At 51.2% G+C, this 16258-nt stretch overlaps 1 protein-coding gene across 4 annotated transcripts; it reads right to left on the reverse strand.

Moving 5' to 3' along the window:
* Positions 1-570: 570 nt before the first annotated feature.
* On the reverse strand, positions 571-14913 carry TBC1D22B (TBC1 domain family member 22B). Of its 4 annotated transcripts, XM_071578689.1 has the most exons (14): positions 14645-14913; positions 12557-12640; positions 10695-10751; positions 9444-9757; positions 8497-8676; positions 7943-8073; positions 7384-7512; positions 6888-6953; positions 5857-5971; positions 2462-2568; positions 2054-2129; positions 1615-1742; positions 1276-1371; positions 571-786 (listed from the first exon to the last, which is right to left on the reverse strand). In XM_071578689.1, the coding sequence occupies exons 4-14, from the start codon at positions 9718-9720 to the stop codon at positions 658-660; spliced, it is 1434 nt and encodes a 477-aa protein (XP_071434790.1). In that variant the 5' UTR covers positions 9721-9757; positions 10695-10751; positions 12557-12640; positions 14645-14913; the 3' UTR covers positions 571-657. The 4 variants fall into 4 exon arrangements, with proteins under 4 accessions (XP_071434790.1, XP_071434789.1, XP_071434788.1 ...); XM_071578688.1 differs by lacking the exon at positions 12557-12640 and having other exon boundaries at positions 7943-8013; XM_071578687.1 differs by lacking the exon at positions 12557-12640.
* Between the last annotated feature and the right edge of the window lie 1345 nt (positions 14914-16258).

Here is a 16258-nt window from a genome sequence, read left to right on the forward strand (position 1 = left end):
GCCCTGGGGGAGAGGTAGGTCAAGAGGATGGAGAGAAGGAGAGAGGGCAGGCATGAGGGACTCTCTTGTGAACGCACAAAGCGCATGGGGTCTCCGGACCCTCGGAGTGAAAGGCAGACCCTGAGAGAAACTTCTTGTCCTGTCACCCTCATGGGGAAGGATTTTCTGGCCAGGCAGGTCTCTGATAAGGCATTTTCATCTGGAAGATGGTGCAAACAGTGTCAGAAGAGAGAAGAGAGCAGATGGGGTAGCGCACGTGGTGCAGGTTAACAGGCAGCGAAACCAAGGTGGTCCCAGCCAAACGAGCCCAGGACAGGAAACGGAGAGGAGAGCAGGGCTTCATCTTCAGCTCTGGTTTGTCTTTAAACCTTCCCACCATGTTCTCCCCCAGCCCCTTAAAGCCTCCCTTCCTGGCCTGAGCTACCAGCATCATGCGAAATACTGACAGTCGTCAAAATGGCACATCCCAGGCGCATGGAGTGGCAGACAGGCACACGTTAAGAGTTAAGACAAAAGTCGATGTGAGCTTTGTGCAGCAAGGAGAAGCTCCCAGCTGGAGTGTTCAAAGACTTAGGATGACAAAAATGCCACAGTGATCTGATTGGGCCAGGACAACGGGGTGGGCACAGGAGAGAGAAGTGAGTTGAGTCTGGGCACCTATCGGCGGTAGTGATTGGGGGCATCTGCAAACATGTACTTGAGTCTGTAGGCTTCAGCAAGCAGGAGTCCAATTTCTTCATTACCCCAGTGTATTGTGGGCAGGTTTTGTAACAACATCAGAAGGCCCTGAAAGAGAGGAATATGCTTAGTTTGGAGAAACTGAAGGCAGAGTACAGATCCAGAGCAGGCTTGGGGGTGGCACAACCTGAAGCAGCAGCAGTCAATTTTGCTCCCCACATGCACAGGTCTGAAAGGCTCAGACAGCATTAAGATGTGCTTGAGTTTAGATCTGAATCTGTGAAGCACCTCAGATGTCCCCAAGCCCCTTCAAATAAAGAGTGTTATTATAGGCTTACAGCTGGACACAAGAAGGCAAACAGAGGGACTTACTGAGATTGAAGCTCAAGGATAGGGAAGAGCTGGTATGTGATGTCTGAGCCCTCCAACAGCTCAGTTCTGTGTCCTTACCACTGAGCTCAAAAGTTACTTTTAGGCAAAGCTCCTGAGACCAAATGATCTTGGAGCCAGCACCAAGACAACAGTTGACTATGTCTATATGGGGTCCCAAACAGAACAATTCCCTCCCCTCTAGCCCCTGGGAATTCAGCGTCTTACTTGGAAGTCTTCCTCATCTAGAATCTCCTTCCGCCACTTGATCAAGAAGGCAGCGCAGACATACAGGTGGAAATGTGAGAATCCTTCTGGCTCTGACTGTGGACAGCAAAACTCTGGGTCAGCTCCTCTGGCTCATCTGAAGAAACACTTCCCTGGACACAGATGGCCTAGTGGGCCACCCATCACCCAACTGGCTATAAACATCCTGAGGCCACACTGCTTTATTTCCCTCATCTCCCCTGCTAGTGCCAAAAGACCTCTGTCCCCTTGTGTATGAGGAATTGGCCGCACAGCGATACGCCCAGTGGGGAAGTCAGTGGAAGCCTGTGCACTGTGTACCTGGTACGTGTCCCAGAGGCGGATGGTACAGCGAAGAGGCAGCTCCCTCATAAGCAGGTTGTTCATCCAGCGAAAGGCAAACTGCAGGTATTCAACCTCGTACTTCCTAAAGTGATTATGTACCTGCTCTGAAACAGCACATTTCACTTACACACCTGAGGACCACAGGGCTCCAGCTCCTGCACAATGCTCCCAACACACTGGTTTTCACCCACTTTCAGGCTGAGACCTTTATCTCCCAAACACTTCCACTCTTCACACAATGCTACTCAGCCAGCACACCCTGTCACCAGGAAGTTTCTGGCTAACCCCACCCTACCAAGCTTGCACAGGTGTTGTAGGTGAGTGTCTACCTCTGCCCTCAGAGTACTACTTACAAAGGAGGCCTCCTGCTATTGTGACAAAAGAGCCAACACGATCAGATTCCCTAGTCACCTACCATCAATTCGGCTGACCAGCTCCTCCAGGGCTCTGACTTTCTTCTGGATCCCTGGCTGTGCAAAGGTGTAGTTATCCTGCAGGGAAAGGCCACAAGTGAGAAGCACCAGCTTTAACAACAGCTAGAAATGATCAAAACCAGATCATCAGTTCAACAGGAAGATGAGATTGTCATGAGCCAGGGAGACATGGCTCTCAAACACTAGGACCACCAGCCTGCTGTGAAGTCCCTAGCCAGGACAGCACCATCTGGACAGCCACAGCATCCATCTCCTCAGCATTTTACTAAGATTTAACTCAGTGAAGTAGCAAAATCTCCCTAAAGCTGAACGCTCACCCAGACAGGGAGAGAAAACCACACTGCTACCCCAGCAAGGCAAGAGAAGTCTTCATGGCCCCAGAGGCTCACCTGTATCCCATCCAGCAGCTTGCTCATGCACCAAAAGCTATCGGCTTCGATGCTCCGTAAAACATCCTGCGACAAGTTTGTCACATCAAAGTTTTCCACATCCTCCTCTGCAAAACAGAGAGGGAAGAGCATCAGGAAGATGGGGAACACCAGGTAACTCATGGGACAAACAGGGGCTTTATCAAGCCAAAGCATTGCAAGACAACTACAATACTCCCTGCATAATGTGAGAGGCATGCCTGGCACATATCACAGTACCCATGCACTGACCTCGTCGAACTCAGGTGAAGGGCTGAAGAACCCCAAAATACCCACATCCAACCCAGTTCCCCAGAGAACTGTGGGAGGGATCCCGCTGCGCTGCCGTTCTTGTCATCCCTTCTGGAGTGAGGGCTGTGCATGGACAAAGCTTTGGCATACCAGAACCCCTCAGGCCAGAGTGCATCTGCCCTGAGTGACAGCAGGTCTCTGCCATCTGGTAGCACCACAGGGAGAACTGGGAGAGCCGAAACCTTCACTGCAGCCAGAAATCAGGGAAGGAAATGCTGCCTTTGCCTTGAGGCAGCACAAGGGAGCTCAGTTCCCACTCTCCGTTTGATTCATCAGCATTAGCTCAGGACTAAGCACAACAGAGGCGCCCAAAAAGTGGCTGCAGCTTTGAGGACTCTTAAGGAAAAAATGCCAAAGCTTCAAAAGCCTCTACAGGAGAGCAGCACTCTCAGGCACAGCTGTGAGGACTCAAAAGCATGCAGGCCTTGGTCTAGTAACATATACAATGGAGACACCATCGACCAGACACATTAATCAGCTGAAGAGCACCAGGGAGAGATTTTAATTGATCTGTAGAAAAGATGATTCGTTGTCTGCAAATGCCTGCCCAAAGCATGGGATGATAGGTCAGAATGCTACAATGACCTTGGCAATGGGAACCAGCCTGTTAGCAGAGGCAAGGCTGCCTCATGAGAAGCCACTAAATTGAACAGTAGATCAAAGTGTCATCTTGGCCTTGTGCTTAACAGCTTGTGAACTCCCACCTCTGCCTGTCACCTCTGAATCACACGGGCACACCGTGGTCCCCAGAGAGCTGGAATGGTCAGTTGCTGTGGAGGACAGCCCTTCAGAAGCTCTAACACAAGCATCCCAGGGAAGACAGAGGGCAGCTAAGCAAAGGAGTCAGCTGGCAGCACAGTGGGTCCCTTGTAGTATCTTGCAGTCAACAAAACACCTGCTCTGAAAGGAGAGTAGGGGCAGCAAACCCAAGAGCTTTGAGAATGGAGCCAGTGCTGGTGCCAACTTCCCAGAGCAAGCTTTCAAGAAAAGGCAAGGGAAAGTTTTCCAGGCCGGTTGTAAGCTCACCTGTGAACACAGAAGTATCTACAGATGACACTCGGGTGTAAGAGCCCTCAGTGGCTTTGTGGGCAGGGGCTGCCCAAGCAATACAGATTGTTCCCTTTCCCAAGGATGATACAGCTTGAAAATACAAGCAGAACTTCCTTTGACCAAGACACTTCCCACAGAAAAGCAAATTGTCCCTTGGTGCGTACTGCACAAGGATTATCAAACTGTGCAAGGCCTCTTTAGGCTCCCCTGCTGCAAGGACTTGGGTGCAGCGCAGAGTCGTCTGATCAAGGAATCATGAGAATTAGTAATCCAATGTGGAGAGCCTCCAGACCTGTCCTGCCCAGCACCAGCTCTTCAGGGGCCTGTGAGCAAAGGCATCTGTAGAGAAGCAGCAATGCTCCCAATCAGTGCCTTAAATCCTGTCGCAAAAGGGGTGCTGTGACACTGACCGCAGCCAGTGCTTTCCCATGTACATTCAAGGCAACTCCCGAATCGCCCTTTAACTCTGACTGCTACGCAGCCAGACAAGGGAGCAGGTAGCCACCAAGACAGCCTGTGACCTAAAGCCTGGCTTTTGAATCCCAGGCTCTGGGACCATAAGGGGGATGCGTGATGTTGCTTGGCCAAATTCAATTCAATCGGTCTCACACAGAGAATTTTTTCCCTCCCACACAAGTTTCAGAGATATCTGGAAACAGGAAGGTCACATCCACAGAGGAAGTTTCAATCAGGGGTGAAAACAGCCTTGAAAAGATGGCAAGAAGCACAACACCAGCAAAAAGATGGACTGGGCCAACACAGCATGAACTCTGCGAGAGTAAAGTCACGACAACCAGCATGGAACAGGAATGCAAGAAGTCACACCAGGTACCCGCAGGCAGGTCTGACGCTTCACACAAGTTCCATCCTTGCGTAGGTAACTCACTGCACACAGCTCTACTTCTAACCCAATAAACCAATCCAGAGCAACCAGCCTCCACTGGGACTACCTGCCATTGATGCTGCTCAAGCAATAAGGCAAAGGAGAGGCCACTCAAAGGGGCCTGAAATGCTCTTGACCTCCCACAAAGGGGAATTCATTCCAGCCAGTAGCATTTTGTGCCTTCTCCTTCAGGCTGTGAAGAGCAACAGCACTTCCTTAGGATCAATCCCGACCATACTGGCTATCACAATGGAAAGCAAGGTGGCTTATCTCTTCACAATGCCCTCAAGAGAGGCAGATCAGTACTAGTTTACAAAGTCTTATAGCTTGATCATGGAAGGCTTTCACTAACTTCAACATGTTTTGGATCAGACCTTAAGAGTATTTGCTCCACAGAATTTCTGTCACTAATACAATCTTATAAATCCCTTTGTCCTTCTATTTACAGTGAAAACTAAGAGCCTTTAAACATAGGAATTATGGCATCTCAGCATTAATGTCAACTCCAAAACACAGTTAGAGGTGGAGAAAGAACAAAAATGCTGTGGGTGGAAAGGACTTGATCTCCATCTAAAAACTAACTGGCTGACAAGAAATCCAAAGGCAGCATGAAGAAGTCAGTTCACTTTCTGAAACTCTCAGCTTGAGAAACACACCTGTACTAGCAACAAGACAGGAGTCCCTATTTAAAGTTTATTTGACATTCTCAGCAGGGTCTCTTTATACTTCACTCATTCCTCCTAGAAGAACTGTCCCCAAGTCCAGGCTTTGAGGGCAAGATCCTCCTGCAACTCTGTATATCAGGGCTTTGCCTAAACTCCCTCGATGCCCAAAAGACCCTGTTCTCCTCCAAACTGTAAGGTTGTTAAGTACATTCAAATGCAAACGTATCCTTAGCACTTCTATGGGGCTCAGCAAGATTATTGAACTGAAGCCAATTCAACCAGGAGACAGAGATCCAAGTAAGAGGTCAAGACGCATCTCCAACCTGGCATCTCCAACCTGGCACCGGCACTCTGAAGGAAGAATACATCATCCCCTCCTCCAGCAAGGCAAGTTTTCCTCATGCCAGCACTTCACACCATTTCTAACATGATGCTCAGGAGTGCTTCAAGCAGCAAATGTAACTTACCAACATGCTCAGAGAGGAACACAACAAAGAACGGAGTGACCAGGTCATTGATTCCCTGTACATAGCCGCTGGCTGGGTGTCGAATGGCCCATATAAACAGGATTCTTTCAAAAATCTAGGGAAGAATGAGGGAAAGCAGGTACCTGCATTAGCCATGCACAAAGGAAAGGCAGAAAAGCATAACTGCTGAGCTCAGGGAGTGGAGACCATGCACTGAGAGGCTTTTCTGTAGCAATACAGGTAACATAAAAAGCATACAAGTCCTATCAGAGACTCCTGTATGATCCACAGAACACCCACACAGGTCAGCCCACTCTTCAGAGAACATGCCAGTGCAGTTCAGACTCCTCATCAAAGCCTCTGCCTGAGGAAATGCAGACCCAACTTTTCAAGACCCAGATAGCTTAATATCCACAGGACAGGGCTGCCTCTAAGCAGAGCAGCATGCTTTGCTGAACATCAGGTGGAAAACTAAAGTATCAGCACAGTATTCCCAGCAAAACATCACAGATGGGGATAGTTCCCGAAGAGCAGTCTCCTCCACAACAACCAATGTGCTACTCCCAAACTGCCCCATCCCCCTGGACGCCACGCTCTGACCTATCACATACACACACAGGGCTTGTTTCCCAAGAGGACAGGTGCCCACACATTCGGGCCACCTCTCACACCTCGCCCTGCCTAGGTTGCTCAAATACCACTTCGCACAAAAGAGGTTTCAAAGCAAAACAGAAGTATCTCCTCTTCTGTTTCAAATGCCTCCAATTTGTCTCAAAACAAAAGCTTTGGGTCTTTTACCAACTCTTGGCTATATCCTGCCACAGAAGAGATGATCTAATAGCCCTCGAGCTCCAAGTCCGATATCTTTCAGAAATATGGGACAAGACCAGATAGTTTCAGCAGGTATTTGCATTGGAAGCTGTCAGCCAGGGAAATTTGCCTACAAAGCTAACTCACTAGTAGAAATGCTGCCTAAACTCCACATGCATGTCCCATGAGAAATGTGGAGCAGGAGCTTCACACCCCCTTACCTCCTGGACGAGCGGCTGCTGGAAGAGGGGAATGAGTGGGTTGGTCCTTGGAATGTCAATGTGGATCTGGAAAACAGGGTGGGTTACACACAGGAGCTGTGCTTTCCAGGGGCACAATAAGTCATCGCAGGTTAACACACCTCAGTGTCCCCCCAGCCAAGAGCTGCACTTGCTGAGAAGCACAGTGAGGGCAACAGATGACAGCTTTACTGAGGAAAAACATCTACAGATTTATCTCCAATCTCCTCTGCTCAGGTGCAGGCAGGTGGCCAGAGCTGGAAAAGAGCTGGGGTCTTAAATTTATTATTAGGTAATTTTAGGGAAAGCTTAAACTAACAAGGACAGAAACACGATGCCTGTTCCCCAAGGAGAAGACTGCTATGAGCTACAGCTAGAGAAAGTTCTAGCATGACCCTAACCACAGGGACAAGCAGTGGCAAGAGAAAGGGATATAACCAAGGCAGAAAAGACAGGCAAGCAGGCAGAGGATTCGTACCTGTCGGTAGGTGTCTTGATGATGCTCCTCATTCCGGGAATCGTAGTACTGCTGAATGAAGCCAAAGTACTCCTCTCGCTTGCGCTGCAAAGTCAGCTTTCGACGCTCCGAGTTTGCGGGAAGATAGCCCTGCATCAGGAAAATCCATGTCAGGGCAAACCTTATTCCCTCACCACAAACCATGCCTTGAAATCCTGCCAGTTAGCTGTGCACACAGAAACATCAGGCACACAAACTCAGGAGCTGGGGAAAGAGATTTCATGGCATTTGACTTTCTGAGCCCGATGTCTTTGCTGACCTTGGAGTAACCCAACTTCACTGGATTCACTTTCCCAAAAGAGAATGAACCACATATTCCCCACACCAGTCTGGGTTTTGAGTTCAAAGAAGGTGTAACAATAACACTCTCTGACCAAAAAACCCCTACAGCTCACCTGTAGGCTAGGCACAGATAAAACACAAGCAAAGCTGGTTATGGGACACATGAAGGTCTAGGAGCCTATGTCCCTGGCTCAGCACAATCCCCTCAGACTCCTGTGTCACAGCTCCAAATACTTACTGACAGGAGACGCCATGTCACAGGCCGGACCTCTCTAGGTACACCAGGCCAGCTGCATTTTCTCAGCTCATCTGCAAACGGACAGTGGTGGCAATGGATTAGATCCTGCGCACGTCCAGGCACCACTGTACCTAGAAGGAGAGGAAAGCCCAGTCTGCTCCTGCAGGCTCTGGAGACACTGAGCCACCAGGAAGGCTCCCACACTAACAATGACTGGGGATATGGGTTTGCTGCAAGGGGAGTAGAGATGATTCTGGGCACAGAACTGGTAGCTGCAGGGGCTCCAATGCGCCAGAATCTCAGTTCTCGTGCAGAGTCCAACAGCGATACAACCATCACATACAAGATGGAGGACGGTAAGAAACTGACAGGAAGCAGTTGGAGGACATCACTATCTGCCAACAGAGCGATTTGTGCTACCACCCCACTTGGTGCAACTGCAGGTAGTAATTTTTCCTACTCTGAAGCAGACCCAATTACAACCCGATGCAGGCAGCAGGCCACCTCTGCTTTCCCCTTCCCACTCAGCGGCACCTTCACTTTGCCACACTCACCCAGGTCTGTGTTGTGACTGGAAAGGAGCTGTCGAAACTTCTCCAGGCGCGTTTTCTCCCTCACAGTCATGGGGGGAGCACCAGAAGCATTTTGGTCAGAGATCCGGGCAACGAGTGGAATGACAGGTCGAAGGGGAAGGGACTGCTGCTTCTGAAGGGGGGTTCGCATACAGGCCTCCTCTGCAAGGACCAGAAGCTGCACTGAGGTCACTGGAAGGAGATTGCACCTCTCCAACCCTACCTCACTCCTCTAGCCACTCTCAGAGACCTGCCGCTGCAGATTTCACCATTCTCTTCCACCAGTGCCAGTGAACAGCATCACCAGCCCACTCTGACAGATCAGCTGCTGGTTCACAGGCACCTGCTGCAGCTCTTCCATCCCTTCCCCCTCTTTCTCCTTTGCTTTCTTCCTCCTGCATCCAGACACCTGACTGCAAGTGGATCAGACTTTCCTCTGCACATGGGAAGCCATGGGCAGGACACAGGTGACAAGGCAGAAGCAGCTGTAGGAATCCCAGAACTGACCTTCAGAGCTGCTCTTTTCTTCACTGATCTAAACAGCAACCAAGTTAATTGCTAGTGTAGAGAGAGGAGGCAATGGGCTGCCACTGCCATCTCCTGGGTTATTTTCACCGCACAAGCAAAGAAGGCAGAGTGAGCAGAGGCTGGTGCTGCCCAATTTCCTGCCCAAGCTGTATTGGCCCAGTGTCAACAGGACCTCATCCAGTTGAGCACACCAGGTCACAAAGGAAGCAGACAATGAGCAAGTGCAAGCAACAATTTAACAGATCTCCAATGACACCATAAGAAAAAGCCTCTGTGTTATGTTTACGGGCTGTGTCACAGCCTCTTGCCCATACCCTGTGAGTAGCGATAAGCAGCTGAATTCAGCAGTCAAGTAGGAGACCACTAGAGCAGGAGGCTGCCCCTAAAGACAGGGCTCTTACCAGAAGTCCTGGAGAGCTGGGCCTCACTGCTGGATTTGATGACCTTGCAGTTGGTGGACACATCACTGAGAGCAGACTGGGCCCGCTCAGGTTTCACCCGCAGCTTGCTATGGTTCTCCAAAACCTGGGCTGCCGTGGCCTCGGCCACTTTGGAGTTCAGAGTTTGCAAAGAGGAAGAGGAGGAAGAGAAGTCCTCATCTTCGTCATCACCGATGTCCCAGGCATCACTGGTACTGCGGGCAAACTCATGAAAGCTGGAGGCCTTCTTGCTTTTCATAGGCAATGCACTGGCCTTGGAGCGGTCTTTGATGAAGCTGCGAGTTAGAGAGGAACAGTATCAGAGCCATGTTGTTACATGAGTCCATTTTCTTTCCTTTCCCCACATCCTCACTCCAATCAGCCAATCTCTTTATCCAATTTCCCTGTTCCTCCTCCCAGACCTAAGGAATACGTTAAGTCTCTGGACTGCCCACTGCCAGGAGGCAGAGCCTGAGCTGCTCCAACAGCAGTCAGAGAGGCAGCAGACAGCTGGAGAGGAGCCAGACTTCTCGTCTCAAACCGGCAAGGGGGAGACATGTACAATTCCTCCAGCTCTGCCTTCCCCTACCCTTCAGAAAACAAGTACAACAACACCCAAAAAAAGTCTTGCAAACTGGGGAGAGGCATGTCAGAGGTTACAGAGCAGGTCTGCTCCCGTGGACACTGAATACAGCTGCGATCGTTCCCAGCAGCCAGATCAGACTGGTTCTTTTCTCAGGCATAGGAGGAGCCTTTGCATTTACTGGTAAGCTACAGGAATCAAAGTCCACCTCCTGAAGCGGAGAACTTTCATTGCTACACAGCACAAGGTAGGGACAAGGAGCCAGTTCAGATCAGTTCTACTTTTTCCTGCTAGGAAGGGTGCTGCGATTGTCCAGTCGTGTAGTTGCTGGGCAGCTGTACCTCCCTTTCCCTTAATTCTTCCGGCTTCAAAGAGGAGCAGAGGGATCAGACACCATTGCTTAAAAAAAAAATAAGTCTGCCTCCTTTGATGGGGCAGTTACTGTACGGATTTCTGGCCGTAACAGGCACCAGCAGATAAGCTTTCCCTGCAAGCTTTTGTAGCACTCAAGACAGTATGGCATCCCACTGTTGTCCCTCTTTGCTGCAATATCACAATGCCAGGGATTCTGGAGACCTCTGCCTACTGCAGAACTGAGCCAAAAACCTGCAAAACCTTGTGGCCTGCGCCTCCAGGAGATAAACACTTACTTTTTGGTGAGCCGGGAATCCAGAGGAGGATGCTGCGCTCCATAGACAGGTTGAATGCTGCAGAAAGGGCAAAAAATAACCCTGAAAAACAAGACACTACAAAAAGAGGTCCCACGAATAATCTCAGCCTAGGCCAGGGTCACATTTCTTGCCTGCTCTCTCAGGAGCTGAATATAAGACCAAAAGTAACCTCAAAAACCTCCTAACTTAAAAGCCTTAGGTCCAAACTGCCACATTCAGATGCAGATTTGTTCTTCACAGCAGCAGAGAGAAGCCTCTTTTAAACTCTGAGGCTCTTTCCAGCCTGAGCTGGAATTTGAGATCTGCTCTTTTCCACACCATCGATGCACTCCAAGTGACCATGTGTCTCCGTCTCCCTGCTGAATACTTTGACGTTCAATCTCTTTTCCATCGAGGGGACTTCCAGTTTTGGAAATTCACCCTTCCAAGGCCTTTGAGACAGAGAAGGACAGTAACACTGGGGATCCTCCACAAATGTACTTGAGGGTTTGAACCTCATGCTGGCTCTCAGGATCATAGCCAATGCTACAGCACTGGAATGTCTGGTACGGTACAAAGTTTGACTCGAGTCCAAATCCCAGCTTAATCAACTACTTCCTATGTGGCCTGAAACGAGTCACCACGACTCAGTTCCTTGGCTCCTCATTCTGAGGAGTGGGACTAATGGGACAGGGAGCCTGAGTGCTTGAGGCACTGCACAGGGAAGAAGCTAATAGACAAGTGCTCGTTGCTGGTTTAACAGATTTCGGATGTGAGACAGGGATGCTGAGTTATCACGTCCATTTGGGCAACTATTCACAGTCACTCCATCCTGAAAAACTGTCTCTGGGAAACAAGTCCTCCCCATCCTCTGGTACACAGCATGGTTCCGTGTCCCATGGCAAAGACAAAGGCCCATTCAGGGCTGGCACACAAGGAACAAGCTCCTCTTGGGTCAATAGAGCTGGCCTGGTTTCTAGGAGCTGCAGATGGTGCCTGGCAGTAAAATGAGCAGAGCCCAGCCATGTAGGAGAGGGATGGCAGCCCAGTACAGCTGGAAATCACACTGGGAACCAGTTGATGCTGATGAGCCAGAAGCAACAGGTCCAGCTGGCAGGGAAGAGATGCAGACATCCAGGGCAGGGGCTGGAAACAACCACAGCATGGAGAGATCCTGGTGCAGCAGCCCAGCAAGGAGTGGGCTCACCACTGCAGTGGCTGTCCCTCGTGGCCCGAAGTGCTGAAAAGGCTCACCACGTTTACCCACCAACCATTAAGCCTAGGAGGGAGTGTGATGTCTAACGAGCATCTGGAATTCAGGACAGCTATTAACAAAAGCATATCCATGGATGGACATAGCAAGCAGGTAATCAGGAGTAAGAAAGACAACCCCGCCGGATCAGCATTGCTTCCCAATGACTTGTGGCAGCTCCTTGCAGAAAAAGAGCCAGCAGAGCCTCTCCCATACCCACTACCTAACTCACACTGTCTCATGATAGCCAGGTCAATGCTGCACCTCTCTGCACATGGACTCACAGGTTGGCACAGCAAGCGCTTTGATTTGCCCGCAAAGGCCTGAACTTCACAAGACCAATGAACGACATGTGTTTTAGAGAGAGGAGGAGATGTGGCAGCCAGTGCTGGGGGAGGAAACCCTCTCCTGGGGTTATGAAGCAATCGGCCAATGGCTGATACAATGGCAGGGGGTCCCACCTCCCAGACAGCTCTTTTTAAAGACTCAGAACACAGACACTCCAAAACAAAGAATTTTATGCTGATCTAAGCTGATGCTGTGCTCCCAGACTGACTGGACTCTCCTGTTCAGGATCAGTTTAAGCTCTTTGGGATAGGCTCTTTGTTACCTGAATGTTCAATGTCTGATACAACGGCTGTGCTATCTGTGTCATACCGCTCAGGAGATCATCGCAGGATGTTGGTTACTGACACTGCAACAGAATGCACATCCATGAAACTTCAGTGCCTCTTTGGACAAAAAACATATTTATTTCTAGCAGACTGTTTCTCCCCTTTTAAAACAGCATTTAAATAGCCCCAACCAGACACTGGCTGCCCATCTCTCTAAGGAGCGGGAAATAAACAGCACGTCACAGATGCCAACACGCTAGACCACCCTGCCAAAGCAGCCCCAGGAAATTACCAGGGAGACAATTTCCAATGCAGAACCCACAGGATGGCACTGGGAAAACCCCCCCAGCATTTACTAGTTCTGCCACCCTAAATCTACAGGGACAACAAGCACCAAATAAAAGCTAGTACAACTAAGTGACCAAATGCACGAAGTGTCATGGAAAAGGAAACTAACACGGTTTACAGTCTCTTCAGAGCCTTCTTCTGCCAGACTGTCAGGGTAAAGAAAGGGGAGAGCCAAGAACCTGTATGAGAAGGTCTCTCAAAGCTCAGACAAAAAAGAAGAAAGGGAGCTTCACGTCTAGTGACCACAGATGCCACACATCCCATCTCTACCTTATGTGGTCACATTGCCCAAGACCTATTGGTAACCATCCCTGGAAATAACTGGCACATGGGATATCTAGAGGTGGTAACTAGGATCCTGCACAGCAGGATATTTGCCAAGTAGGCAGTTAGGTGCAGGAAAGAACACTGCCAAAAAGTCTATGATGGACTGTATTGTCTAGGCAGGACCAGCAGCCTCCTAGACCGGTTCACCCGGTTTGAGCTTTCCAAGTCAAAGCTCAAAAGTCACCAAATGCAGAAGAGAGACGGTGTGCAAGGCCCACCAGCTGAGAGCATGGCCAAGACCTTCAGGTAAAAGACAGCAGCAATCAGGAGAAAAAATAACCCAGGGAAAGAACAGCATTTTCCTTCCCCGTGAGGAGCAGAGGAGAAACACTGAATGCTCCTTGCTTTCTCTTCACTTGCCGGATTGTCCTGCTGACCCGAAGGAGTCAACACAGTGACAAAAAGATAACTGAAAGCACATCAGAAAGAGATATTTAAGTGCCTTAGCAGGATTTAAACTCAACTAAGCATTTTAGACTGTGCGTGTATCCCAGAAGGGAAAGGGCAGGGTTCAGATAAGGAAAATGAGTACAAACGTGAGGAGTGCCAGATGGGAAGACCACTCAAGAGAGCCTTCCCAGAGGTAGCTGCCCTCTTCTCATGGCAGCCTTGCTCCCAAGGCACTATAGGGAGCATCTCCTTCATCACCACAAACCTCTTCTTCATGAATACCATGTGAATCAGACATTTCACTTGTTTCTCCCATCCTTGAGTGAGTGTGTGTGCCTCGACAGGACTCGGGACATTACAGCTTGATGAATCAAAGCAGGGGACGTGCAAACAGAGAGCCCCCATGGTCCTTTGTCTTGAGTAGAGGTGGACAAGAATTAACATCCCACACAACGGAGGATAATGAGAGGTGGGGGTTACAGGCGTTGGCAGAGGCACCCCTTCGGGACAGAGTTGCTGTCACTTCAGGCAACATCTCTTCGGGAAAGGATGCGCTCTCTTCACTATCTGTGGAGTGGAGGACAGTATAGCCCTGGCTCCGAGGCCACCCCAAAGGGACCTTGACGCCTCCATCGTGCTTCCCATGGGGCAGAGGGGGCACACAGGGGTCCCCGCAGGCCCCGCACAGCCTGCCTTGCCCCACAGATGAGGGAGCAGTTCTGATCCTGCCCTTCTCCCTTAAACATTATGCCTTCCTCCAGCAAAATTTCTCTGTCCTATAGCCCGGGCTGCCTCTGGCAATCCCCCTATTGCAGGGGGGAACCCGGGGGCTACCACTCAGCTTCTCTGCCCGGCACCCTCCCAGCCTTGCGGGGGGTTACCGACAGACCCTCAGTCCCAGAGCCAGGGTGGAGGACAGCCCCTTCCCGAGTCAGACGGATGGCTTCGGCTCCCCTTCCCGACGCCCCCCAGCTGGGAGGGTGCAGGGTGTGGCCCGCGCACCCCTGGCCCGGGCTCACCTGCCCGGCAGCTTGGCGCTCCGCTTCCAGAACTGCCGGCCGCTCTCGGCCGCCATGGCGGAGAGAGGGGCGGGCCCGGCCGGCCGGCGTCAGCGAACGCGGGAGCGAGGGACCCCCGGCCGGCCGGCCGGCCCCCGTTGCGGATTGGAGCGGGGCGCGGAGCGGGGCGCGGAGCGAGCGGCGGCCCCCGCAAGCCGCCTCAGAACCTCCCGCCCGCAGCTCTCGGCGCGGCCATCTTGGCTCCGGGCGGGCAAAGCGCCGCCATTGGCCACTTCGGGCAAGGCATTGCGGAGCGGCCAATCGCCAGAGGGCAAGGGAGTGACGGACGTGACGGGGCGAGGCCGATGGCTGGGAGGGCGGGAGAGACCATGTGAGGGGTCCGGGAGGAGGGGGCACCAGCGCGACAGGAGAACCTTGTCTGGTCACCGCCGGGCCTGGGGAAAAAATGGGAGAAATGGGTTAAAAATTGGGGAAATTGGGGGGGAAATGGGGTACTCAAAAATTGGGGAAATCGGCCCGCTACCGTAATCTACAGCTATTACCGTAATTACCCTTATTACCGGAATTACCCTATTACCATAATTACCCATTACCCAGGTGTGGCACCTGAGTGCCCCCAAGACTCACCTGTCCGGTGCCCACCTGGTGTGGAGGTGGCACCTTAAGCAGAGCTTTGAGGGGCAGCAGGGCCTGGGGTGGGAGAGGGGATGGCACAAGGTCAGGCCCCCCCCCCTCCCCCCCGTGCCCACCTGAAACCCCCCAAATCCTGGGGGGGGGAGGGGCATCGAGGGGAGGGAGGGATCACACACCTGCCCATCCCCCACCTGGGCTGGAGGCTTCAGACCTGGAAATGACTGAGGGGACACCTGGGCCTGTGGGGGGATGGGAGGGCGGTCCTGACACCTGAGACCCCCAAAACACACCTGAGCCTCCCCCTCATGGACCCCCAAACACACCTGGGACACCACAGGGACCCCCCAAATACACTTGAGACTCTTTTCGAATGTATTTAGAGGTAAATTGTAATCTGGAAAAGAATTGCTTTTCTTGGGTTTGTATCTCGGCAGTTTGACCTGCTAAGAAATGAGGGCATTGCTGATGCTGTTAATATGAGCAGCTGCATTGTGCCTGGAGAGGACCCAGACCCACAGTCCTAGTGCAGCTTCCCTGGGACAGGGACAGTGCCAGGAGTTAAGCAAGTCCCTGCAAAGGATGGAGTAAATCTGCTCCTTGCATCTGTAAGGAAAGACTGAGTAGTAGGGAAGGGGAGCATTTATGTGCTGTATTGAGATTTCCATCTGCTCCCAGGTGCAGCAGTGATGGGGTGGCTGGGTTTGGTCTGGGCCTGTGAGGATCAGCCCTAAACAACCCCACCCCACCGGAGGGCCCTGAATCCTCAAGGGAAATGTCCAGTAGGAACCAAACCAGTCGGTAGTTATTGCAGAGGAAAAACCATGCAAAAGAAAAGGTACTTCTGTTCTTTGTGGCAATCCTGTAATGCCTTGTGCAGTCTCTGTGTGCTGTTCTTGGAGTGACCACCCAGTGTGTGTCTAACAAAACCTGTTAGAAAGGTAGTCAGGGATTGGAATTGGGGTCTGATCCCTACAGACTCTT

This window comes from Pithys albifrons, chromosome 28 (assembly GCF_047495875.1).
Source record: "Pithys albifrons albifrons isolate INPA30051 chromosome 28, PitAlb_v1, whole genome shotgun sequence".
Taxonomy (NCBI): domain Eukaryota; kingdom Metazoa; phylum Chordata; class Aves; order Passeriformes; family Thamnophilidae; genus Pithys; species Pithys albifrons.

Coding starts and splice junctions, on each gene's coding strand:
- TBC1D22B (XM_071578687.1), bottom strand. CDS start 14,700: ATGGCGGCCGAGAGCGGCCGGCAGTTCTGGAAGCGGAGCGCCAAGCTG. Junction 8,074..8,496: donor CAGTCACAACACAGACCTGG/GTGAGTGTGGCA, acceptor CTCTCCTTCTAG/GTACAGTGGTGCCTGGACGT. Junction 1,743..2,053: donor GCTGGTCAGCCGAATTGATG/GTAGGTGACTAG, acceptor GTGCTGTTTCAG/AGCAGGTACATAATCACTTT.